General features: G+C 41.6%; 2 protein-coding genes across 2 annotated transcripts in view; one reads left to right on the forward strand and one right to left on the reverse strand.

Annotated features, from left to right (window-relative positions):
* Nucleotides 1–23,620, reverse strand: part of DOCK2 (dedicator of cytokinesis 2) — a 520,353-nt gene that overhangs the window by 179,161 nt on the left and 317,572 nt on the right. The window contains exon 28 of the mRNA XM_019487133.2: nucleotides 6,243–6,341. Coding sequence (XP_019342678.1) covers nucleotides 6,243–6,341 — 99 coding nt within the window. The remainder of the gene's footprint in view (nucleotides 1–6,242; nucleotides 6,342–23,620) is intronic.
* The window catches only part of INSYN2B (inhibitory synaptic factor family member 2B), a 140,240-nt gene continuing 123,912 nt past the window's right edge, over nucleotides 7,293–23,620 (forward strand). Inside the window, exon 1 of the mRNA XM_019487134.2 lies at nucleotides 7,293–7,504. The gene's annotated coding sequence lies outside the window, so the exon portion shown is untranslated. The remainder of the gene's footprint in view (nucleotides 7,505–23,620) is intronic.

A 23,620-nucleotide genomic window follows, 5' to 3' on the forward strand; every position in this document is an offset into this window, starting at 1 on the left:
TATGAATAAGATGCTAGTGCCCATTGCACACAGTCTCTCTTAGTGTCAACTTTTTTTCAGGTCATGGTGAGCCACTACACTGCATACATTTTTACTTCCTCTTTACTCCCACAGCTGAGCTGACCCTATCTTTCCCATTTTCAATGATTCCTGTTTCATCACCAGCCTTAAATATCTGATAAGCATGACCAAACACATGGGGGCCCAGGCATTTCAAAATATCTCTGTCACCCCCTCTCTCAGCCTTTCACATACGATTAGTGTGATCCTACTCATCATGAGGTGGAGCTAGACCAGGCTGCCCAGTGCCTTATCTGCATATAAATTTTTGGAGGATCCCAGGACTCATGATAAGAACACCCAGGTACAGTCATAAGTGTGGGGCTAATTAGGATAGAGATCCTTTGTGGGGTTATATGGACTACACACATGCTGAGAAGTGCTGAGCTGTGGGGTCACCATGCTTGAAATTGTGTTGACCATTGGGGCCCAGCTTAATGAACTATATGGTAAATCATAAGCCTTCTGGCTTTGGGTTAATATCATGCATAGTTTGTACTATGAACTGGCAGGGGAAATACTGTGCCATGGAAATACCATGTCCATGAAGGCAGTTTTCCTGAGCTGTACCATGGGAGAACTGCTCTTTTGGCATGGTTCAGTACCTGCCCAGGTATAGTGGCTTTAAGACCAGTTTATGGAAATGGGAGTCTTCTCCCTTGCTTGCTCTGAGGGTCTTATGGCTAATGGCAAACAAAACTTGGGGGCTTCCAAACCCCCAGTCTCCAGGCTTGGGCCTGCAAGTAGGATGCCTGCCAAACAACTGGGAAACATCTGAAGCCGTGGGTGTCAGTGGAGGATGTTTGCTGGTAGTAGGACCACATATGGTTCTGGACTATTGGATTTGGAATTAGTTTTGGCTAATTTGGCCTCAGATACAAAATATTTTTTTTTAAATAAGAAGTTTGTACTGTATAGCCTAGCCTTATGGTGTGTTGAGGGAAATACCGTGACCACTAAGGCAGTTTTCCTAGCTGCTGGGGATAACTGCTTTTCTGGCATGGGGTAGTACCCTTGGAGGTAATGTAAAGTTAACCTCCCACTTTCACTTCCAATGGGAAGATCTTTGCTTTACACCCACTTTATGGAAATGGTAGACTCCTCTCTAGCTTGCTCCTGCGGCCATATAGCTGAAGGCAAGCAAAACTCGGAGGCATCTGAACCCCCAGCCTCCAGTCTTGGGCATGCACATAGGATGCCTGCCAAATGATTTGGAAGATTCTGAAACCCCAGGTGGGGGTGGAGGATTTTTGCCAGTAGTAGGGCCACACGTGATTCTTGAATGACTCATAGATTTGGAATTGATTTGGCTGATTTGACTTGGAACATGAACATTTTTTCTTAAAAAAAAAAAATTGTAGTATTTATAAGTAGGTACAAAAGTTCTGCTTAAAAGGGTGTTCACGAAGTCCACATGCTAAAACTTATAGCAGTTTCCAAATAAATAAAAATACCAATTCTGGCTAAATTAAACCTATGGGTACCTGTAGTAATTCGCTTATACACAAATTTATTTCAAGGTCACTATTTTCACATTTACGTCTCACTTACATGCGGTTAGGGAGAACAGAGTTTGACAGTAATAAGGGGCAGAGAAAGGGGTTACAGGGGAAGAAGTTGGAGGGGGAAGGGCAAGGGGACTATCTGACTGCCCAGATTTATTTTCTCTGATATAGCTGCGGGAGGGGGACAAATTCAAGGCAAACCTCCAACAATTAGATTCTATACCTAGAAAATTATAACAAATCTATAAAACGATATATATAATCTAATTATTGGGAGGGTGTCTTATATTCAGGGTTATCTTGTATTGGAGTAAATACAATATTAAAAAGCCTTCTGGAGTAAAATTCTGGAAAAAAAGTTTTATGGAAAAAAGTTTCTGTTTCCAAATACATGTTTTCAAAAATTGAGAGAAAGCATCTTGAAAATGAATGCTATTGTTTACATTCTATATTGATCTTAATTTAATAAATGTATATAAAATGACTCAGGCCAAAAACTGCATCATAGTTCTCCTCTGAAGGAGATTTACCAACAATATTGAGGAAAATTTGGAAAATTTGGAAAATTAACATTGATATAATTAATCTCTCATTTTGCACCTGCATACATGCAAATCCATCACTAGGGTTTTTCATCATCTGAAACAGGCAGCTAAAAAATTGTGAGGCAAGCTACACAAGCTGCTATTAACACCCACAAATAGCTTACAAGCAAGACTCAGCAACAGACTGTGTTCTGTGTTAATCATCAAAATGGTTAAGGGTAACCAAATAAACAAGGTCTCAGCTTAATATTGAAACAAATCTTTAATACGGAAACAACTTTTTTCCATTGATAAATATGACTTTTAAATAACCGAGAAAAAATAACCATCAACAAATCATTGCACTTAAAAAGCAAAACCACAGATATCATTTTTTACATTTTTGTTTAAATTAAATTCCTCAGGTAAATTGAGGATCACTGCAGAAACTTCAATAAGATTTCTAATATAAGATTGGAGTGAGTACCCAAAGTTTGGGAGCTAGAAATGATTCCATGGTACAAGATAATCTACTTCAGTTGTAAGGACTAGCTGCTGTTGGATATTCTATGATTTTGCCATCTGGCAGTACAAGGGATGGGAAACTAGCTAGCTGTGGGCAAACTGAGAATTTTCCCACTTTGGATGGGCTTTCAGTCAGTGATATGTTACTGTTTTGAGCCACTAACCACACTTGGCCCATGTGTGTTTCAGGAGGAAGGCAAGTAAGGAAAGACATGTGTTCAGAAGATTTTGCAATCATTTAGAAAATGGGGTTAGCTAGTATACACTGGAGTATTCCCTAACAACTGTAACCTATACAGAGTCCAAACCAGATGTACCATGAGTATGTGGCAGCTGTTGCCTTTCTGTATAGGATAATCTGTGCTAGTAACTGATTTCTTAATGGAGATGGAGGGGAGACATGGGCTGATAGCATTCATTCAACAAGGTGTTTTCAACATGTGAAATATAACATCAACCCTTTTATCTTACTCTCCATCATCAAACACACTCACTTAATAGGCAGGGGGAAAAGAACAGTAATACTCATACACAAATGACTATCAGTGTATCCTACTTCATGTTTAAAAATAATTTTAAATGCCTGGTAAAGTCAAATGTTCTTCTGTGTTCTTAAACCAATATGAATACTGGAATCCAGCAGACTGGATATTCCAAAACATAACAGAAGAATGTAAGCTCCGGTAGGACAAGCCACAAACCGCACACTGGAAATGACCAGATAAGTACTAAGGGGTCCACTAAGAATCAGAATACGGGACTACTAAGGGGACCTATCAGGGGCATCGGTGTCTATACTAATGATAGAAGTATGGGAAACAAGCAGGAGGAACTTGCACTCTTGCTTGCAGACAACGACTTCAACCTGGTTGGTCTAACAGAAACCTGATGGGACCCTGCCCATGACTGGGCAGTGGGCATTGAAGGCTGCAGGCTATACAGGCAGGGTAGATTGAGGAAAAAGGTGGTGGGCATTGCTCTATATGTTAGGGAACATTATACATCCTCTGTAATAAAGATGGGAACAGAGGATGGGCAAATCCAAGTCCTATGGGTCAGATTTCAAGGGGGTGGGGGGGGAAAGGGACTTGGTAGTGGGGGTCTACTACAGACCCCCACACCAGGGGAAAGAGTTGGACCTAGAATTCTCAAAACAGCTCTCAAAGGCAGCATGTTCAAAAGACCTAGTTGTCATTGGTGACCTAAATTACCCAGACATCTGCTGGGAGGAGCAGTCGGCCAGGTTTCCCCATTCACGTAGGTTCTTAAACTGCATGCAGGACCTGCACCTAACACAGGAGGTATGCAGTCCCACTAGGGGAGATGCCTTACTTGACTTGGTGCTGGCCTCAGGGGAGGACTTTGTTAGCGGAGCTACAGGTACAAGGTAACCTAGGGGATAGTGACCACCAGTTGATAGGATTCACTATCCGGTGTAAGGTAGGAAAAACAAATAGTAGGGCAGTAGTGCTAGACTTCCAGAAGGCCAACTTTAACAAGCTCAAGAGACTGGTTAGGGTGGGACTGAGGAGTAATCGCATCTGTGAGATGGGGGTCCAAGAAGTGTGGGAGTTCCTCAAGGGACTGATCCTACAGGCACAGAAGGACACCATCCCAGTACATGCAAAGGGAGGCAAAAGAGCCAAACAACCTTCTTGGCTGAGGAAAGAAATCCAGGAGAGTCTTCAGAGGGAAAAAGAGGCCTACAGGTTGTGGAAGCAGGAGGCAGCTTGCGCTTGCAGGAAAGCAGTGAGAAAGGCCAAAGCAGATACAGAACTCGAGTTGGCAACAAAGATTAAGAATAACAAGAAGTCCTTCTTTAAGTACATAGGGAGCAGGAAGAAGGCGCAGGGTAACGTAGAGCCACTACAGAATGGACTAGGGCAACTCATAACTGCCAGGATGGAAAAAGCGGAGCTCTTAAATAATTTCTTTGCTTCTGTTTTCCTGGACATGGATACAAACGTACCTCCCAATGAGTCTTTAGTCTAGAGTGAGCATAATACCAATCCACCAACAGTTAGCACTGACCTAGTGAAGGGGCACTTGGAAGGGTTGGACCTATTTAAGTCAGCAGGCCCCGATGATCTTCACCCAAGGGTACTAAAGGAATTGGCCAGTGACAGCAGAACCACTGGCGCAGCTGCTTGAGTGCTCATGGCACTTGGGACAGGTCCCACAGGACTGGAAAAGGGCCAGCGTGGTTCCTATCTTCAAGAAGGGGAGGAAGGAGGACCCGGGTAATTATAAGCCAGTTAGCCTCACCTCTATTCTCGGCAAGACCTTAGAAAAAATCATAAAGGATCACATTTGCAGGGGGCCAGCAGGTAACACAATGGTAAGCGGCAACCAGCATGGGTTTATAGCAGGCAGATGCTGCCTAGCTAACCTGGTCTCTTTTTATGATCAGGTCACAAATTGCTTAGATGCAGGGGAGGAAGTAGATATTATTTACCTGGATTTAAAAAGGCTTTTGACACAGTGGTGCACCCAATTCTTATGAGCAAACTGAGTAACAGCGAGGTGGATTTTTTCACAATAAGGTGGGTGAAAAACTGGCTTATCAGATGCACCCAGAGAGTGGTGGTGGATGGGTTGGTTTCTCCCTGGAGGGATGTGGGCAGTGGTGTCCCTCAGGGCTCTGTCCTTGGACCACTGCTGTTTAATATCTTCATCAGTGATATGGACGAAGGTGTTGAAAGCACCTTGTCCAAATTCGCAGATGACACTAAACTATGGGGCATAGTAAACACACTGGAGGGCAGGGAGTGAATTCAGGCAGATTTGGACAGACTGGGTAAGTAGGCAGATCAGAATAGGATGCAATTCAACAAGGATAAAGGTGTTGCACGTGGGGAGAAAGAACCTCCAACACACCTATAGACTGGGGGGGTACCATTCTGAGCACCACAGCAGTGGAAAGAGATCTCAGAGTCCTGGTTGACGCAAAAATGAACATAAGTTGCCAGTGTGACGAGGTGATAAGCAAGGCTAACTGCACTCTGTTTCCCATAGTTCTATCTTTAGTATAGCAGGAGTATCACGAGTAGGTCTAGGGAAGTGATGATTCCCCTCTATGTGGCATTGGTCAGGCCGCAGATGGAGTACTGTGTCCAGTTTTGGGTGCTGCATTTCAAGAGGGTTGTGGATAACCTTGAGAGGGTTCAGAGGAGGGCTACTCGTATGGTTGACAGCCTGCAGGATCTGAATCTCTTCAGCCTCTGCAAGAGAAGACTGAGAGGCGATCTTGTGGCTGTCTACAAATTCATGGCAGGGGAGGGGGCAGCAGGGAATAGGGGACACTCTGTTTACCAGGGCATCCCTCGGGGTTACCAGGAATAACGGCCACAAACTGAAGGAGAACAGATTTAGATTGGACATAAAGAAGAAATTCTTTATGGTGAGGGTTGCCAAAATATGGAATGGGCTTCCAAGGTTGGTGGTGCTTTCCCCTACCCTGGAGGTATTCAAGAGGAGATTATACAAGTATCTGGCTGGGGTTACATAACCCCAGTGCTCTTTCCTGCCTGGAGCAGGGGGTTGGACCCGATGATCTACCAGGTTCCTTCTGACTCTAGAAATCTATGAAATATGTTGATAGCTATTTGTTGAGTTGCTTTGTACTCACCACCAGTTCTGAACTTGTCTGAAAGGTTTCAATGTAAAAGGAGTAATGCTGGTTGTCCATTTGGCTTAAGATTGCTGTCATACATGCCACAAAATGACTCTAAAACAGAAAGAAATTAACAATAAGGAAATCAACATCCATACAATAGATGATGTAAACAAAATAATTTAACTTTATTCAGGACCTATCTTAGTACTAGTTTAAGATTCCTAAAGTGAGTGTGATATTTCACAGGATTTTGCCATTACAGATTCAAAGATAATAAAAAATGCTATGAAATTATTTTCAATCATCTTAATTACTTTACCATTGTTACATAATTGTACAGGAAAGAGAAAATGCAAAATAAGGATACTATACTCCTTTAAATTCTTTAGGCTTTTTCAAGTAACTATTATAGAACTTACCACATTTCTTAAAAATCCTATTGCTTTCATCCTTTTAAAATTCTGCATATTTTTTTCCAGAAAGAAACACCATATTCCTCTGGATCTTAACACAGAAATGAAAGCAGTTTATAGTCTTGTCTTCCTTTTCAGTTTACTGATAGTGAAAAATGCTTATCTGTCAAAGCTTATAATGATGAGCTAAATGACTGGAGCTTTCCTTTAAGGAATACAGTATCTCCTCTTAGTAATACTTTTTATCTTTCTAAAGTTGTGATAATCCTTTCTATAATGAAGCAGCTCAAAATACTATGTCAATTTTGCTAAGGGAAAAATATACAAAGCAAAGGCTTGGATGAAAAATAACTTCTCTCCAATGGATTTACTTAAAACTTTTACTAAAACTGATTTATCAGCAATCCAAGTGACTCCCTGATCTTTTCAACCAGAAGTCAATTTTTAACTTGCCATGGGTTTTAGGAATCAGATTTCTGTTTTACTCCTGACTGATTCTATACTTTGTTACAGTCATGAATTCAAGAAAGTCACATATCATTAAAAAGTATCAGCTTCAGTTTGCCGTACCCAACCATTTTGTCTACCACTTACAGAAAAGGAAACCTTTTTTAACTTCAGGTTATGGCCACTAGAGGTCTTTTACTTTCATATGGTAGCTGCTGTTCAGTTTGTACTGCTTTTTTTTATTTATTCCTACGTGAGCAGACCCAGTGTACTTCTTGCATATAAACAGAGAAAATTACAATATTAAGGACTTATTAAACATTCTTTTGGAGTAATATTAGTACTAGTCAGAGCCTTGCCTACTACATAAGGCTAAGAAGATACATTTTCTGCTGGTAATCCCAAAGCTTTCAGGTAAGGATTTTTAATGTTGGTTACTGATGGTCTTCTAAAAGGAAATGCTGATTTTCAATCCTATAGTAGTTTACTTTCACAGGTATTGCTCAAATAAGTCTCTTTGCACTTTTAAATTTACAGCTGGCAGGAATAGTAAGCTATCTATAATGAATGCAGTGTGACACTTTTTGTCTAGTACCTTTATTTTAATTTTGAAAAAAAATGCTAAAACAAGTTAGGGAGTATTACGCAAAAAAAAGCATATCTTGTATTTTCCTCTTTAAAATGCTTTAAAAGATACTACAGAATGATCACCCACTTATTTTAAATTATCATTTGCTGAGATTAACAATGTCTTTTTACAAGTCTCTGACAGACATATAATGTTGCGATTTGGTTTAGATGACTTTAAGAATGTTTGTTTGTTGAAATCGACTTTGGATCTGTGTAGCAGTATCTAGTATTACAGTTCTGCATGAGTACATATTCTTAGTAACTGTGTTTGGAAATTGTGAAAATTAACAGATGACATATTTTGTTTAATAAAAACAGTTCTGCCATCAATAAGTATCATCACAATTTTGCTAGCTAGTTTCTAGGAGCAAACCTGTCATATTTCACAGCAGTGTGACTGACTAATATATGAAATGAAAAGTGACAATTGAGCAAATTTGCTGTCAAGAATCCTACCTCCAACCATGTCACGTTGAGTCAGGACAATATATTAACTTTATTCCGGTTTGATCTTTAATCATCATGTAACAATCTTGGCTATTATCTACTTGTTCTCTTTCTAATTTAAAACTTCTTTCCTTCCCCTCCTCAAAAGCCAGCAATAAACACAGACTTCTCACATACAACCCCTTATTTCACAACTGACCTGATACTCTCAACATCATTATTCTCACAGCTAGAACTTAATATACTTAAAGATGACATAGTTCTGTCAACGAAATCTGGAATTTCAATATGTATGTATGAATATTATCCTACACTCTTTAAATACTTTTAGTACAGGAGGTAAGAAGCATTAACTACCTAAAAATATACTACATGCAAACCATTAATCATTTTTTAAGTTCATGTTGTATATTTACAACCTGGGAATTAGAAATTCAGAGTCAGGCATCTTCTGCAAACATGCTAGTTGCCCAAGAATGAATTATACTAAATTGCTTTTTAAAAGGCATGCAGTATGGAGAAATCAGAATATTTAAATGCCCCCCCCCCCCAAAAGAGGGGAAGGAAAGAGAGTACAACTTGACAAGTCATTTAAACTGTACATGGGCTTGTTAAGATGTATCTAATGAATCACAGCAGACAGATGCATGATTGAAACTAGGTCCAACATGCGTAACAATAAGTGTTATCACTGTAAACACTTGATTGATAAGGGAATATTTAAAAGAGTATTAAACAGAATTCTGTTTGGAATAAAATCCTATTATTAAAAGGTCCAATAAATAATGTGCCTACCTGGACAGAAATATCTTAAAACCTAACTGAGAATATAACCAATAAACAAAACATTGTCAATTACCCAGATGGCTGGCAGTTTTTGGAAAAATCAATTACAGCAGGGTTCGGAGTTAGATGAGGGAATATGAGGTATATGCTAGAATATTGTGCTTATTAGCATTAGCAGGAACACAGAGTAAGTAGGATGTCAAATAAAAGTGAGATACAGATGAGCAAACTCACTCTTCCAGCAAATGCTTGAAACTGCTGACCACTGAAAAAGTGATGATAAATCCATCAAACTTTAAATATTTCTAATATTGTGTCTCCTGGAATTAGTATAAATACTGAAAAATCTCAACCAAAAGGAAATGATAATCTCTAAAGTGTAAATAAAATGTATGAGCAGCCATAACCCATGCAGCCAGAAAAGAAAATAAAGCTTTGTAAAACTTGATAGGGGCAAAAAGGGAGGTATCTACTTGACCTATCCCTAGTAGTCACTGCAATCAAGCTGTGCGCGCAACACTAACGGGAACAGCAGCACAATGAAAATATTAGGGCTGCATGAGAAAGGCAACAAACTTCAGCACCTAGCAACCCAAATCCCAGCTACTTTATAATACCAGATGGTGACAGGTTGCCGTAGTAACTTCAAATAATGTATGAGAACCACAAGAATAAATAACACACATGCATGTACTAGAGAAAGAAATAGTGTTATTATTAACCTGGTATCAGTTAAGTATTCACCTTGTTATACTGGGAGTAATTTTCATGAACACTAAAGGAGTGAACAAAGAAGGTATTTGTTCTGAGTGGTCAACTTACCAATATTATAGCACTGTATAATCTATGCCCCAAATCTAAGTATGCGTAAACCACATACACACTAATACAAGAAAACAAAATAAAATTCAACCATTGATGGAAGCTGATCATTCAAAGGCATTGGAAAGCCAAGAGTTAAAAACACATGTCTGGTATTTTCTACTTTGCTCAATTATTTCATTACGTATGCGCAGCCCTAACCAGTAGACTAAAATTCCAACAACAGTAGTTTCCATTTTTTACGTTTTGTAGATGTATTATAGAGTTTTCCCCAGAGGCAGCAGCATGTCAGTATAGAGTAAAAATATCACATTATACATAGGTTTTGATTCTTGACTCACTTTCACAGTGTAAATCAGAAGTTCTCTAATTTAATGAAGCCAGTAAAAAAACTAATACAAGTATGATCCATAGTTTTCAAGGTTTGAAGAGCTGTTTTAGAGATTCTAGGTTGGAAGTGATATGTGAATAAGGTCATCATTATCATTAAAATACACAAAACCCCCATTTTTTGTACAATATGAATGCTACCCAGAATGTGAGAAATCACTAACACATTAGTAATTTCTATTCTGTGATAACACAATAATACAAAAGAGAACAACCTCCTGGACACGGAGTATTCATGAAATTGATGAATAACCTCACCTTCTTAGGGTCATGAGCACAGGAACAAAATGACAAATATTAGAAATGAAAGCTAAGAAGGGTACTTTATGATACCATTGCAAATGAGAGTGGTTTGAAGGTTTTTTGGCATGAACAGTAAGGTTTACAGTGCCTCAGAAAAACAATGTCTCCTCAGAAATATAGCATCTGTACCTACTGATACAGATGGTAACAGAATAGTTCTTTACCATATTATGCAAAACACTGAACAGCAGCAGTTTGAGCTGAAAAAGGAATAAGCTGAATTTGAAGTGGTTCATCACATATTCTTGTAAAAGTTCTGTCTCTTCCCAGAGGAATACAATTCACCACAAAGATATGCTGTCATGTGTACTGTACTCTGCTTGGGTGTAAACGCCTAAACCAAAAATATAAACACTGTAATTGGCTGTTATGCAACAAGCTGGTGTGTTCATCAACTGTGTACACTGCGCTTGAAATTTAGAATCTGATCCATCCCACATACTGTTGTCATGGCTTGTCAATGAATGTTTCTTACTAATCATTATTTTACAGTAAAAAAGACCTGTCATCTGATACAGTAGTTGTGAGATTTTATTTTTTCATTTATGTTTGATGTTTTATAGTTCACTGGGCTCATCTTTCTGCCTTTCATAGATAATTAAATGGAAGCCTAAAAATTCTATTTGCACAGTTTTAGCTTCTAATTTAAAAAAATCTATGATTGCTTTATTTTTGTTCCTCTATTTTCTTTAAATTGTATGTAATACCTAGTGCTTTCTTCTTTTAGTTAAGCATAACAGGACAACTGTCTAAAAATAGGTTAATTAATAGGAAAACACAGTCATGTGATTTTACAATGGAAATGAAATGAGTGTATAAGCACCCTCTCCAAGATTTAAAAGTACTCTTAAAACTTAAAACGTATACAATTAAATCCTTCTCAGAACTGTTCCCTTTGAAGACTCATGAAGCTAGTGTTACTATGCCATTTTCTCCTAGTTACAGAAGTATTAAGGCACGACACAAGCCTCCTTAAAATTCCTCTTGATGTTTCAGCATATTGTCGGTAAGGTCTAAACTATTATTTGATTCATATTCCCACACACTTTCCACCAAACTCACCTTCATTCCTCCCAATCTATGACTTCTGTGACATGATCAGTGGTGGAATTCTCTTGGACTCAGGGGAACAGACTTCCACCTTCAGCTTCCTCTGTGCAAAAATGAAGTTTATTTTCTATCTAGAGGGACTTTTTACCATCTTTAATTTTCCCTGAGCCTGAGGGAAGGCACGTGTGCCCGAAAGCCTGCAGAAAAAGATATATTTTTTGCAATTTCTTAGTTGGTCTAAGAACAGGTATCATCTCTGAACCAAAAGTTCTAGAGTTTTGCATTTCTTCTTGGGCACATAACATTTTCTCAGATATCTAACAAGAATCAGTGTGCTCTATGATGCATCACTTAAGTATATTCACTAGGCCTGATTCTGTCCTGACTCCTAAAAGTAACATCTGTCACTGAAGTCTCAGGATAACATCTCCTTTGGTCCATTTCCTTAGGAGATGCACACCCATGTAGGCACACACTGCAAATTATGTTATCTACTTTCCAGCAACCTTTCACAATGAGTAATCATTATTTGAAGTTTCACTGCAAGGCTTCCACTTCAGGCAGTTCATATCACAGCAGCAAAAATCAGATGAGATACTGCTTGGGCCATAACTGGTCACAGTTCAAATCTCTCCATTGGTTTCTTTTCATCTGCTACTTCATATTGATGATTTCACTTCAACATTTGATGACAATAACTTCATGCTGGCTTACTGGTCTGCTCCAATTTCTTTCCTCACCACAACCTACTGTGTGCTCCACTACTGTCACTTCCTTCTCCCACACTTGAATTCATCTTCCAGGCTCTCCCACTTCCTGAATGAACTTTAGATCCCAATACACTGGAAAACTTTCTGTTTGACGCTTTTTCAAAATCTGAGAAGCAAGGATTTTCTTGGGTGATGTTTTTAATGGACCCACCACCCAGTTGGGACAGACTTAGGCAAGCTTTCAAATGCAAAGCTATCTTCTTCAGGTCTCAACATCACTTTGACAATTGTAAAATCTCCAAGTTCAGCAGTAAGCTAAGTTCACATGAGCTTTTTGTTCCAAGTTGTGATTCTATACACCTATTTCATATTGCTGAAGACAGGCTGGCATGGACATGGATTATTTTTTTGCCATGACTGCACCCCAACTATACTCACTTCTGAATTAAAGACGGCACATTCTTCAGAAAAAATTAAAAGCTCAAATATAGATCAGGTCTGAAAAGGAACTTCATTAAATGTTCCTAATCCTGGTGTATTTCAGTGCAAATTAAAATAATTTTCCTCTAGCTAAATATGATTAGTCTCTTGTAGGGAAACGGATTGGAAACTGATTTAAGAGTTTGAAGAGGGAAGTAGCAACAACAGTGAGCTGGAACAGATTTTCAGTAATAACGGTAACAGCAGCAGAGAGCCAAGAGGAAACAGCTGACCATCTGGTACAAAGTGAAACAACAGAGGGGGGAAAGGGAAGTCAGCAGCAGAGTCCATGTACAATTGGACAATGTATCTTTGCTTATGTAATACACAGGAATAAAGTTGTGATTACATAAACAAGCTTAAGGTAGCATCTCTGAGTTGCTTTGCAGTTATTATAAGGACCAAAAACTAAAATCAAACAACGTCCTGTATTCCCAAAAGTCATTCACCCTTAAATTGATTATTCTTTTCAAGCTACACACAGTGGTGACAACAGCAGGCAAAATGAAATAAAAAACACTGAGTGCATGCACAGAAACAGACTTACTAAAAAGCTTGACTTGTCCAATCAGTGCATAGGGCTTCCGCTCCCAACTGAATGGGAGCTTCACATTTAAAATGTACTTTTAATGTTCATACAAAGAAAACTGGGCTCAATTAATATTTTTTCCTGGCAATTATGTTATCCACTGCACAACACCAACTGCATTTGGCATAATTTGGAAGGACTTTCTACAGTTATTCCTAAGGAATTTACTGAAGCCTTTTCTATTCTATGACCAAAAGCAGACACTTAGCAGCAGAGCAACTGCACTTATGCTATCAAAAGGTACAGGCATTCTTATCAATGTGCCATGAAAGCTTGCATAACTCACTACAGTTCACAAATTTTCATGACAAAATGCTTGAACTGTCTTCATGGTAGCACCAGTGCAGTTAAATTCCTGATGAAGAAAGGGTAGCATTTCTTCCAGGGCAAGAGACAGACATTAAAAAAGCCAGACCCTGAACTGATTCAATCTTTGCAGGTTAGTCTAACCTGGCTAGATTGAACCAATTTGCAAGTGAACAGACATTCACAAAAAGCAGGCACATGCCTGCAGTGGCTCAGGTCAGGCAACAGGGGGAGCTAGAGCAGCCCCTGGCTACAGGGAAGCTGTACTAGGGGGGACATGGCCAGCCCCAGGCAGTAGCCTGGAGTGAACTGCACAGGGAGGGGGTTTAATTCCCCCCTCCCTGTCCCACCGGCATGAATCAGCCTGGGGTCTGCTGCGTGCTCCCACCACACTGCCACAGCTGGGGGTTGGGGGTGGGGCACGGCAGAGGCATGGCCAAACACCGGCCAGCATGGCCCCTGAGACTGTCGCCACTGCTCACTCCCTGCATGGGGCTAGTGGTGGGATAAGCCCCCTCCTTCCCCCTCTACCAGATGGCAGAGGGAGGGAGGAATAACCACCCTCCCTGCCTAAGGGACCCTTCCAGTCAGCCTGTGACCAGGCTCCTGACCCTGCTGTTGGAGAAGTGAGGGGGCAGGGCCCTGACAGGGCAGCAGCCCCTGCAATGATATCTAGGAAGCATGAGCCTCTTCCTAACAGGGGGACTGTGAGTGTGGTTCAGAGCTGCCATGGACTGCATGGGGCAGATGGCAGCATCTGGGCTCAAAGGGAGCCATAACTCCCAAAACCCCCCAGGGCCACCGCCACCACTGCTCACCTTATGCAGTCTGCAGCAGCATCCCTCACACACAGAGTGCCCTCCCCCCCCCCACCAGGAAGAGGCTCGTGCTCCGGGACACTGTGACAGGGGCTGCATCCCCCATCAGGGTCACTCCCCCCTCGCCGTTCCAGGGGCATGGGTGGGGCCCCTTAGGTGGGGAGCAGGAAAGGGGGGTTATTCTCTTTCTCTCCAGTGTCTGGCAGAGAGGGTAGGAGGGGGTTTATCCTGCTGCTCACTCCCTGCAGGGAGCAGGTGGCAGCGGCAGTGGGAGCAAGCAGACACCACTGCAGTCCCCAGGGCCAGAGGTGGAAATAACCCACATCCCTACCCTTCACCTAAAGGGCCATGCTGGCCATCCCCTGGCCCTGCCCCCACCCCTGAAGCAGTGAGTGGGGAGTGACCCAGGTAGGGGCTTCAGCCCCTGTCACGGTCTCCTGGAGTGTGAGCCTCTTCTTGGCAAAGGGGTCACCCTGCAGGTGGGGAAAGCTGCTGCAGACTGTGTGAGGCAAGCAGCGGTGGCACTAGGACAACTTGGGGGGCTTTGGCCCACTCTGAGCCCTGATGCTGTTAGGCCCAGCTCAAGTCTGGGTTCATGCCCGGTATGCAAAGGCCAATAAAGATACCAGGGGTGAAAGTATAAAGAAGATTTATTGCTAGCAATAAAAGGTGCAAGCGGAATAATTTCACAGAATAAGCACGCTAGATTTCAATTCTAAGCCCCTTTTATACAGGAGTTTTTAAACCTTCATAAGCATTCTTGTTTGCTAATTGACTATAAAGGAGTGACGCAAGGAGTTCTTTACTGAGCATGTCTCTATACCTGTGTTTTAGCTATGTATCTCATTAACATACATGCATGTTTCATTAGCATATCTTTTGCCCACCTAGGGGTGTGATTTTTAGTATTTTAATGAGCTCTTTGACCTAGTACTCTGATTCTGCTTTTGTTTTCAAGCCTCCTTTATCTAAGACTGTCTCCTCCTTATCATTGCAGATGGGCATTCGTCACATAACATTCACTTTTGCTTAGGCTTTGCATAGTAGTTTCTAGGTCAAACCTCACAATGCCACCACCTGCCCCACACAGTCCACGGCAGCTCCAAAGCCAATCAGGACCCCGCACTGTTAAGAGGCTTGCACTCCCTGGACACCAGGAAAGGAGTTGCTGCCCCATTAGTGCCCTGCCCCCTCACTGCTCCAGTGGCAAGAGTGGGATGTGGCCAGAGCCTGGCTGGCAGGGCCCTTTAGGCAGGGGGTGGGAAGGGGGATTATTCCCCCCTACCTCTGGCATCTGGCAGAGGGGGCTTATCTCACTACTCCTCCATGCAGGGAGCGACTGGGCAGTGGCAGTTGGGGTGGGCAGACCCAGCTGCAGTCCCCAAGGAGCAGAGGGGGCAAAGGGGGAAATAATCCCTCCTTCCTACCCCCCCAACTAAGGGGGACAGCCATGCCAGGCGGCACCTGGCTCTGCCCCATCCCTGCCACTGCAGCAGCAAGGGGGAGCAGATCCTGGCTCAGTTCCATGCTGGTGGGATTGGGGGGGGGGGTGGAATTCAACCTCCTCCCTGATCAGTTCACTCCAGGCCTCTGCCCAGGGCTGGCCATGGCCCTGCCGCTGGAGCAGCCAGCAGGTTGTGCTGGTGGGATGGAGCAGGGGTGGGGAAATGAATCTCTTCCTTGCTCCCTTCTGGGGCCAGCATCTGGCTGGCCCCTCTCCCCTGCCTGTCCCTGCTCTGGCTGGGGAGAAGAGGGGTGGAGCCAGTCCTGTTCCACTGTAACAGTGTGTCCAGCTCAGAGAGCAGGACGGGATGCTGGGGGACTCTGATTTAACTTAAACCGGGAAGGAGCCTGGGACTGAAGTTGCATAAACCAGTTTGACCTCAATCAGTTAAGTTTGATACTACTCAACTACTGGCTAGTCCCCACACTAGAGCACCCGCGTGCCCCAACCAGTCCCTCCACATCTTATTGAGCCAGGGGGAGTAACTCTGGGCTGGCACGCTGGCCCGCAGTGCCCCCCTGCCAGCTGGGGCTGCTCTGACCTGGCTCAACATGCTACAGTCCCAGGTGCATGTTCAAATAGTGCTCCTGGGAGGAATGAACTTCAGAGCAATTAGCTCCAGTTTATTGCTTTGCATTAATTCCATGTGTAGATGCACCCCATGTATATGTACTTGTGTTTCGTGTGTCTTTATCTCCTTTGTGAAACTTTGGACAATACTAATTCTGGTGGAAGAGAAAAAAATTGATGATCAGCAGCCAAGGAGAGAAATCAGAAACTGGGAGGAGAGAAGAAAGTGGTTGTGGTTTTGGCCGAATCTGGTTCAAGCTGCTAGAAGGAATGGGCAGGTTCATATCGTGTGTGTGTCCCCTTCTAAAACTTGACATACAGCCAAGCCAATCAAGCTTTTAAGGATAAATATCATGATCAGTAAGGGCTACTGCTATAATGCAAAGCTGAGGTTGATTTTCAATTGCAGAATTATAGACAACATGGGAAAGAGTCTACTACATTGACTCTTGTGTGTTGCTAAGAAAAAGGCCAACCATTTGTTTGTCAGGGCCCTTTTAAAACAATTAAGTTTTTCAAAGCAGATTATTGAGAAAAGTGAACTATGGAATGAAGCCAGTCTCAATTTTCACACACAAATATTTGGCTTTTTTTAATAAGAATTCATTTAAAATATATGTTTAAATATTAAAATGAAATGAACATTTCTGCTTATGATCCTAATTTATTTTAAAATGTCTAATGTAGGCATAAAAATGTAATAACATGTAGATACTCTAAGCGTAGGAGTTATAAAAGTACCAAACATTGACCTAACTGCTCCCACTCTAATCAGAAAAAAAGACTTAAGTGGAAACAGAGGCCAATATAAAATCCCACTTCAAATATCTTGCACACAACACCATGCCTGCCCCTTGGTTTATTAATAATTGAACTCTCGGAGCCTTTACATATTGTTGTAAAGTAATCTCCAAGACTGCACAAATGGTATATGCAGCTCCTGCTTCAGTTGGGCCAATTAGCAGTTTTAATTTTTCCCCAGAAAAACACAACTTCTTTACACAGTGGCCAAAATGGACACACAATTCCACCTCTCATTATAGAAGCACCCCACTACACTCAGCTACATTTACCTCCCACAGCAATCAATGCAAGTCCTCAAATCTCAGCAGTTTGGTGAAGGTTTTGAGGTTCCCCAGAACCACTTGCCCCCTAACAGGCCACATAGGATAATCCCTTCATTTCTATTGAGACCTCAGATTAATGTACAACTATAGTAGTTGCTCAGGGCTGTAGGAACTCTATTCAAGGAAACAGAATATTTATGTACAAGAATGAAGAGCTATATTCTACAGTGCAGTGCTGTTTGGCTTACTCATTGGAACAGAACTTTGCCTATACGGGTTATTTTATTGAAAAGTCATTTCAGGAACAGGTCACCAACCTCTTCCCTTGGATCAGTGAAAGAAGGAAAGTTAGACTCCTAGATAATGCTTGCTGGAAGAAGCAGAGCGAACTGTATTCTGAGCAGAAAGAAACTGAAGCCTTGGATTTTATACATAGTATTAATTAATGATCTGCATCCATCAAAGCAACAAGACAAGAAAACTACAGTATGTTATTTCATTAATATCTTCTGAAAGTCACTCCTAAATTATTTTAAGGTTATATTTAATGTTGGCTATACCAAGTAATAAACCCTGTGCCTAGGCATATCAATATCTTTTCCCCCCAAATCAGGGTGCATGTAGTAAGCTGATTCTATGCCTGGGATAGCAGCACCTTGCTTCACAGTGCAACAGCTGTTGCATTACTTCGCAAGCAGCTGATGGAATCATTATACTTAAAGGCTCATTGTTCTTCACCCCAGAGGTGTTAAGGATCATCTCTCCTTTTAACAGTTTTGATATTCTACTTATCAAGCCAACTTTTCTAAGGGCAGTTTTGTTGTCTTCTAACAGTTCCTGGTCTCTCTCCTCTATTTAACAGCTTTGGAGACTCTATCTCTTCTCAAAATCCACCCATGGAAATCAGTATTCAGATGCAGCTAGGAGTTCAGCTCTAGTTAAGCAGGAAAGGAAGGGTGAGTCACCTACAGATTAGGCTCCATCCTTGCTCTATGCAATGATATCTCTGTGAAAATCTTTTTTTCTTCAAACTTCCTTTCAAAAACAAGGTGCATCTTATATTCAGGGGGTGTTGTATGGGGAAAAAATACAGAATTTTCATCTTACATAGCTGACAACTGAGGCTGGTTATAATTAAGACAATAAATATACTTTTTGCGGTGTATAAAGTCACTAATTACATTTATGCAGTAATGTAATTAGATTTTTAATTGCAGAATTTTAAAACAGCAGTGTTCCATCTATTCATCAGTATTTTATTACCTTGTACTATATGGAATTGTTTATTAAATTGCTCTTTATGTGCAAAATGAAATGTTTATGGTGTCATGTTTATGGTGTCATTTTTTTGTCATTTTAATTTAGCACTACATATGCAATACATTCTTTTTTTTTTTTTACAGAACTATCAAAGCCAGGATGTACATTTGATAGATGCTGTATCATCACATATGCAAAATAAGCAGCATCCTTTTCACAGCATTCTAACAAACAACTTAAATCATAGTATGTGTTTTAGACTCATCCTAATTCTCTTCTTATTTAAAATAGTGCAATTCCTTAGGGCTAGATTAGATCATATTACAGTTTTACAGTGGCAGGGTTTTGTAAACTGTTGTGAGACTTTGGCCATAGTTGGACAAAAATGAAGATGTAATCTGGACCCAAAATTGAACAAAGAAAGTTTGGATTCAAGGATTTGAATTTCAGCACATTCAATGAACTTCAGAAAAGGTTACATTCAAGCTTTTAGTATTGACATTATCAGTTGTAAAGGATTGCTCTTTTGGGGTTTGTATGAAGGAAAGAGTAATTTTATTTGCTCATCTTCTCTTTCAAAGACACTGATAAAACTGTGAGGTCTAAAAAGAGGATTTATAAATCACCCATAATCTTTGTTGGCCCATAGACAACAATGGCAAGCAAATAATGCACCCTGTGAACAGCATAAGAATGTAAGACCTGCCATTTACTGGGTCAGACCATAGGTCCATCTTGTCCAGTATCCTGTGTTACACAGTGGCAGGGAGTGGATGCTGAAAGGGAGAGAGAACTGGATATGACCAGGGTTTCTTCTTCACTATTCTTCTCTCACTTGCAGCCTCCAGCATTTAAGGTGGAAGAAGTTCTGATTCAGAGGCTGTACTCCTAATTCCTCTGCTCAATGGCTAAGGACTCCCCTTTCCTCCAAGAATTTGTCCATCCCCTTTTGTATCTGGCTAAACTGTTAGCTTCCACAACATCTGGAGGCAATAAGTTCCACACTTTAAATGACTTGCTGGCCATGTCTACATGAGATGCTTACTGTGCAGTAGCTTGTACTACTGCACAATAGCATTGTGGGGCACAAACTGCGACGTGATGCTATTGCACATGTAGCAAGCTTGCCTTTTGGAGAATGGGTTGAGTCCCAGGATTGAAATCTTGCTGTTTTGATTGGTGGAGCCCAATCAGGAGGCAGCAAGAGCAGTGAAGTCACACCCCTTTCCCGAGGGGAGAGGGAGAAGAGTTCCCCCCCCCCCCAACCCCAGACCTGATTGAAGACTGCAACACTCAGGTCTGGAAGACTTCAGGGGCAGAGCCCTGGAGAGTATAAAAGGAGCTGTGTGCCCAGCATGAGAACACATCCGGGAGAGAGAAGAGAGAAGAGTGGGGCTTAGAAAAGCTGAGGAGAGCTGCTCAGCAGGGTGAAGCAGTAACCCAGAAGCACCCCTGAAGACTTCCATCAGCGGGGAATGGCGGACAGCTCCAGCAGCTAGGTTCTCAGTGTGCAGCACGGCACATGGCATCCAGATCCTGGGAGCTGCGTGAGGCCACTCAGGTCTGCAACTTCTGGCATACAGCCAGAGACACAGTGCACAGGCCGGTGCACAGAGTAGGACCTTTTAGAGTGCTTGGGCGGCTCAGGTCCTCAACCCCTGGAATGAGGCTGAGAGCTCGGTGCAGAAGGCACTGCACAGAGGGTCTGGGAGCGGACAGAGTCTGGTGTTGCACAAGGCAGCCCAGGCCTCCAACCCATATCAAAAGGTTGAGTCCAGGGAGCCAGATGGTGCTTGGGCTACTGAGCCAGCAGACAGGGCTGAGCCAGAGGCCCCAGAAGCCCTGCATAGAGGAGCCCTGTTGCAGGGGACAGCAACCCCCTGCGAAGCCCACTGCGGGTGAGAGAGCAGCTTGGCGCAGAGGACGAGGGCCACCTTGCAGGCCTGGGAGCCGTGAGTTGAAAAGAGGATTCCCACAGGGGAGGGGGAGTCCCCCCGGTTAGTTAAGGGCTCCTGAAAGTGGAGGTCCCACTGGGAAGGTCCCCCTAAAGTTACCAGCTTCCTTTTAGGGCTTGGGAAAAGCCCAAGGGCATTGGGGTTTCCTCTTGGGATTAAGTTGATCTTTGGGGTTCTTGTGCCATAAGTAGTATGATGGCATGCCTTATATTTTGTGAACTCTCATGGTTCTAAATTAGTAGATAAGTACAGTTCTAGGGCTCTGCTGGGACACCCCCCCCCCCTTGCTGTTATTTCACCTGTTGTTTACTTGTATTTATTTGTGGTTTATTTATTGTTCACCCTTACTTATCTATAGTTTATTTGGTGGCTATCTATGTTTATTTTGGGGTTTATCCATTTCAGATCAGATGCTTACCTGTGACTAACTGTACCTGGAGCACTGGTATAATGTTTTATGTAATTTACCCAGAGGGTATTGTTTATGTTACTGTTTTATATATATATATATATATATATATATATATATATATATAGTACATATGTTTATGTCCATGTTCCATTCCCTTGTGTTAAGTTAATGTAAATAAATTTGTATATAGTTAAGTCCCCTGACTGTCCTGGCCTGGTTCTATAGGGACGGAAGGGAACTGAGTGATCTGCAGTTCCCTGCCCCCATAGCACACCTGCCAGCTAGCAATCGCCTTCAGTTGGAGAATGGGAGTATATACCCAAGTTACCTGGGCTACACACAGTAGTAATGAGCTACTGGGAAGCCAGTATCACCAGGAAGCCATGTAGGGATTCTACTGTGCAATAACACCGGTTACTCTGCAGTCATTTAGTATTTGGGTATGTAAGTACTAAATGACTGCACAGTAATAACTGTGCAGTCAACATCTCATGTAGACGCAGCTGCTGTGTGAAAACAACTTCCTTTTGTTAGTTTTAAACGGGGGTAATGCAAAGGAGATGCATGGGGGTGCACATGCACCCCCTGAGTGTGCCGATGCACCCCATGTCTGGCTGTGCTCCCTGTTTTGCCAGCAGGCAGGGGGCAGACGGAAGTGCCAGTGCCCCCACTGCGAGCACCAGCCATGGAGCGGGGCCACCAGCAAAAGAGGCTGTGCCACTTCTGGAAGTGGCTGTGGGACTTCCAGAAGTGGCACGGCTGCTTTTTCAGTGAGATCGGCCACAGGGGACCCCCTCCAACTCGAGGCATGTGCCCCCCCCCAAATCAAAAGGCACCAGACACCCATGGTTTTAAACTTCCTACCTGCTACTTTCATTTAGTAACAGCTATGTCTTGTATTGTGAAAGAGAGAGTAAATAATAAAGCCCTATTTACTTTCTGTTCACCATTTGGTATTTTGTAAACACTTATGTTTCCCTTCAAGCATCTTTTTTCTGAACTGAATAGGCCTAGCTTCTTTACTATCTTCTCTATACCACTAATCATCCTTGTTGCCATTCTCTGTACCTTCCCTATTTCTTCTATATCCCTTTTGAGGCATGGAGACCAGAACTGGGCACAGCATTTTGTTTACAATTCCCTTCTTAATAATCCCTAATCTTTTGTTTGCTTTTTGCCGGCTGGTGAGCACTGAGCTAACATTTTCATTGAGCTGCCCACAACAACTCCAAATCTCTTTCCTGCATCATAGCAACTACTGTTGCTATCATCATGTAAACTTTATAGTTTAACCCTTCCTGTCAAGGACAGTTTTAAATTTTCTAATGGCAGTGAGTATGGTTATGTGGTCTTACAGGCAACATGTTGCTTTTAGAAGTGGGCTGGGGCATTCTCCACTTCTCTGGTATTACTGTTGTAGAGATTAGTGTTATCGTTATAATAGGGCATGATGGCCCTCACTAACAATTAAGTGAATCACCTGGTCTAATACTGACTTTCAAACAGTTGGGTTTTTCTTTTAATATTTGGAATTCATACTACAATGAAGTACATTTATATGTTGGCCATTTTAGTTATTTGCATTATAACTGATCTTTATTTAACGTCTCTCCAGTTGTATTTACTCTTCCAGTAAATAAAAGGTTTGATTTTGTATATGAATACATATTTTACTTATTTATTTGTTAAATCAGTGCACTCCTACCATTTCAGTGCTAACTTTTTAAAAGACTGTTATGAACTTTCTTCTCATCTTGCATAGATCACTCAGCTTACTTTCTCCCAGGTCTATCACATTCTAAAACTACAATTCCACCATTATTCTTTAGTTTCTAATGGTTTTATAAAAGATATTAATCTCCATTTGATAGCCCCAAGAGCAAATACATTTCACTATTTTTGAAGAAAGGAAACTCGACTTTAAAAATAAATGTATTTATTTAGAAAGAAAAATTAATGTTTTACGCAGGCAAATTAACAACAATAAGCATTTTTGTTTCAAATAATTACTTGGATTTTCTTTCACAATACATATTAAATGGCATTTGCAGGATATTTTGCTTTTTATCTATCTAAAATGTATCTGAATTCTCTAATACTGTAGAGGGATTTCAATTAAAAGAAATGAATCAGACACTTTATACCACCACTGTAATGTAGCAGGATGCTCTTACCACATAAATTATCTTAAAGAACATTTGTGTAAAGGCCTCAATCCAAATTTGTATGGAAGGGTTTGTTTGTGAGCTTGTTTGTGACATCCTAGTCACCTGTTTTGGTTCCAAACTGCAATGGAATCAGAACACAAGTCACTTCCATTTTAGTGGATTGGAAATGCTCATTTCCAGAGTGAAGGAGAAGACTCTAGGGACACTTGATGGGCTAAGGCGGCCTTCAGTATAGTACTGAACACATCAGTACACACATATGG

This window comes from Alligator mississippiensis, chromosome 9 (assembly GCF_030867095.1).
Source record: "Alligator mississippiensis isolate rAllMis1 chromosome 9, rAllMis1, whole genome shotgun sequence".
Taxonomy (NCBI): Eukaryota; Metazoa; Chordata; order Crocodylia; family Alligatoridae; genus Alligator; species Alligator mississippiensis.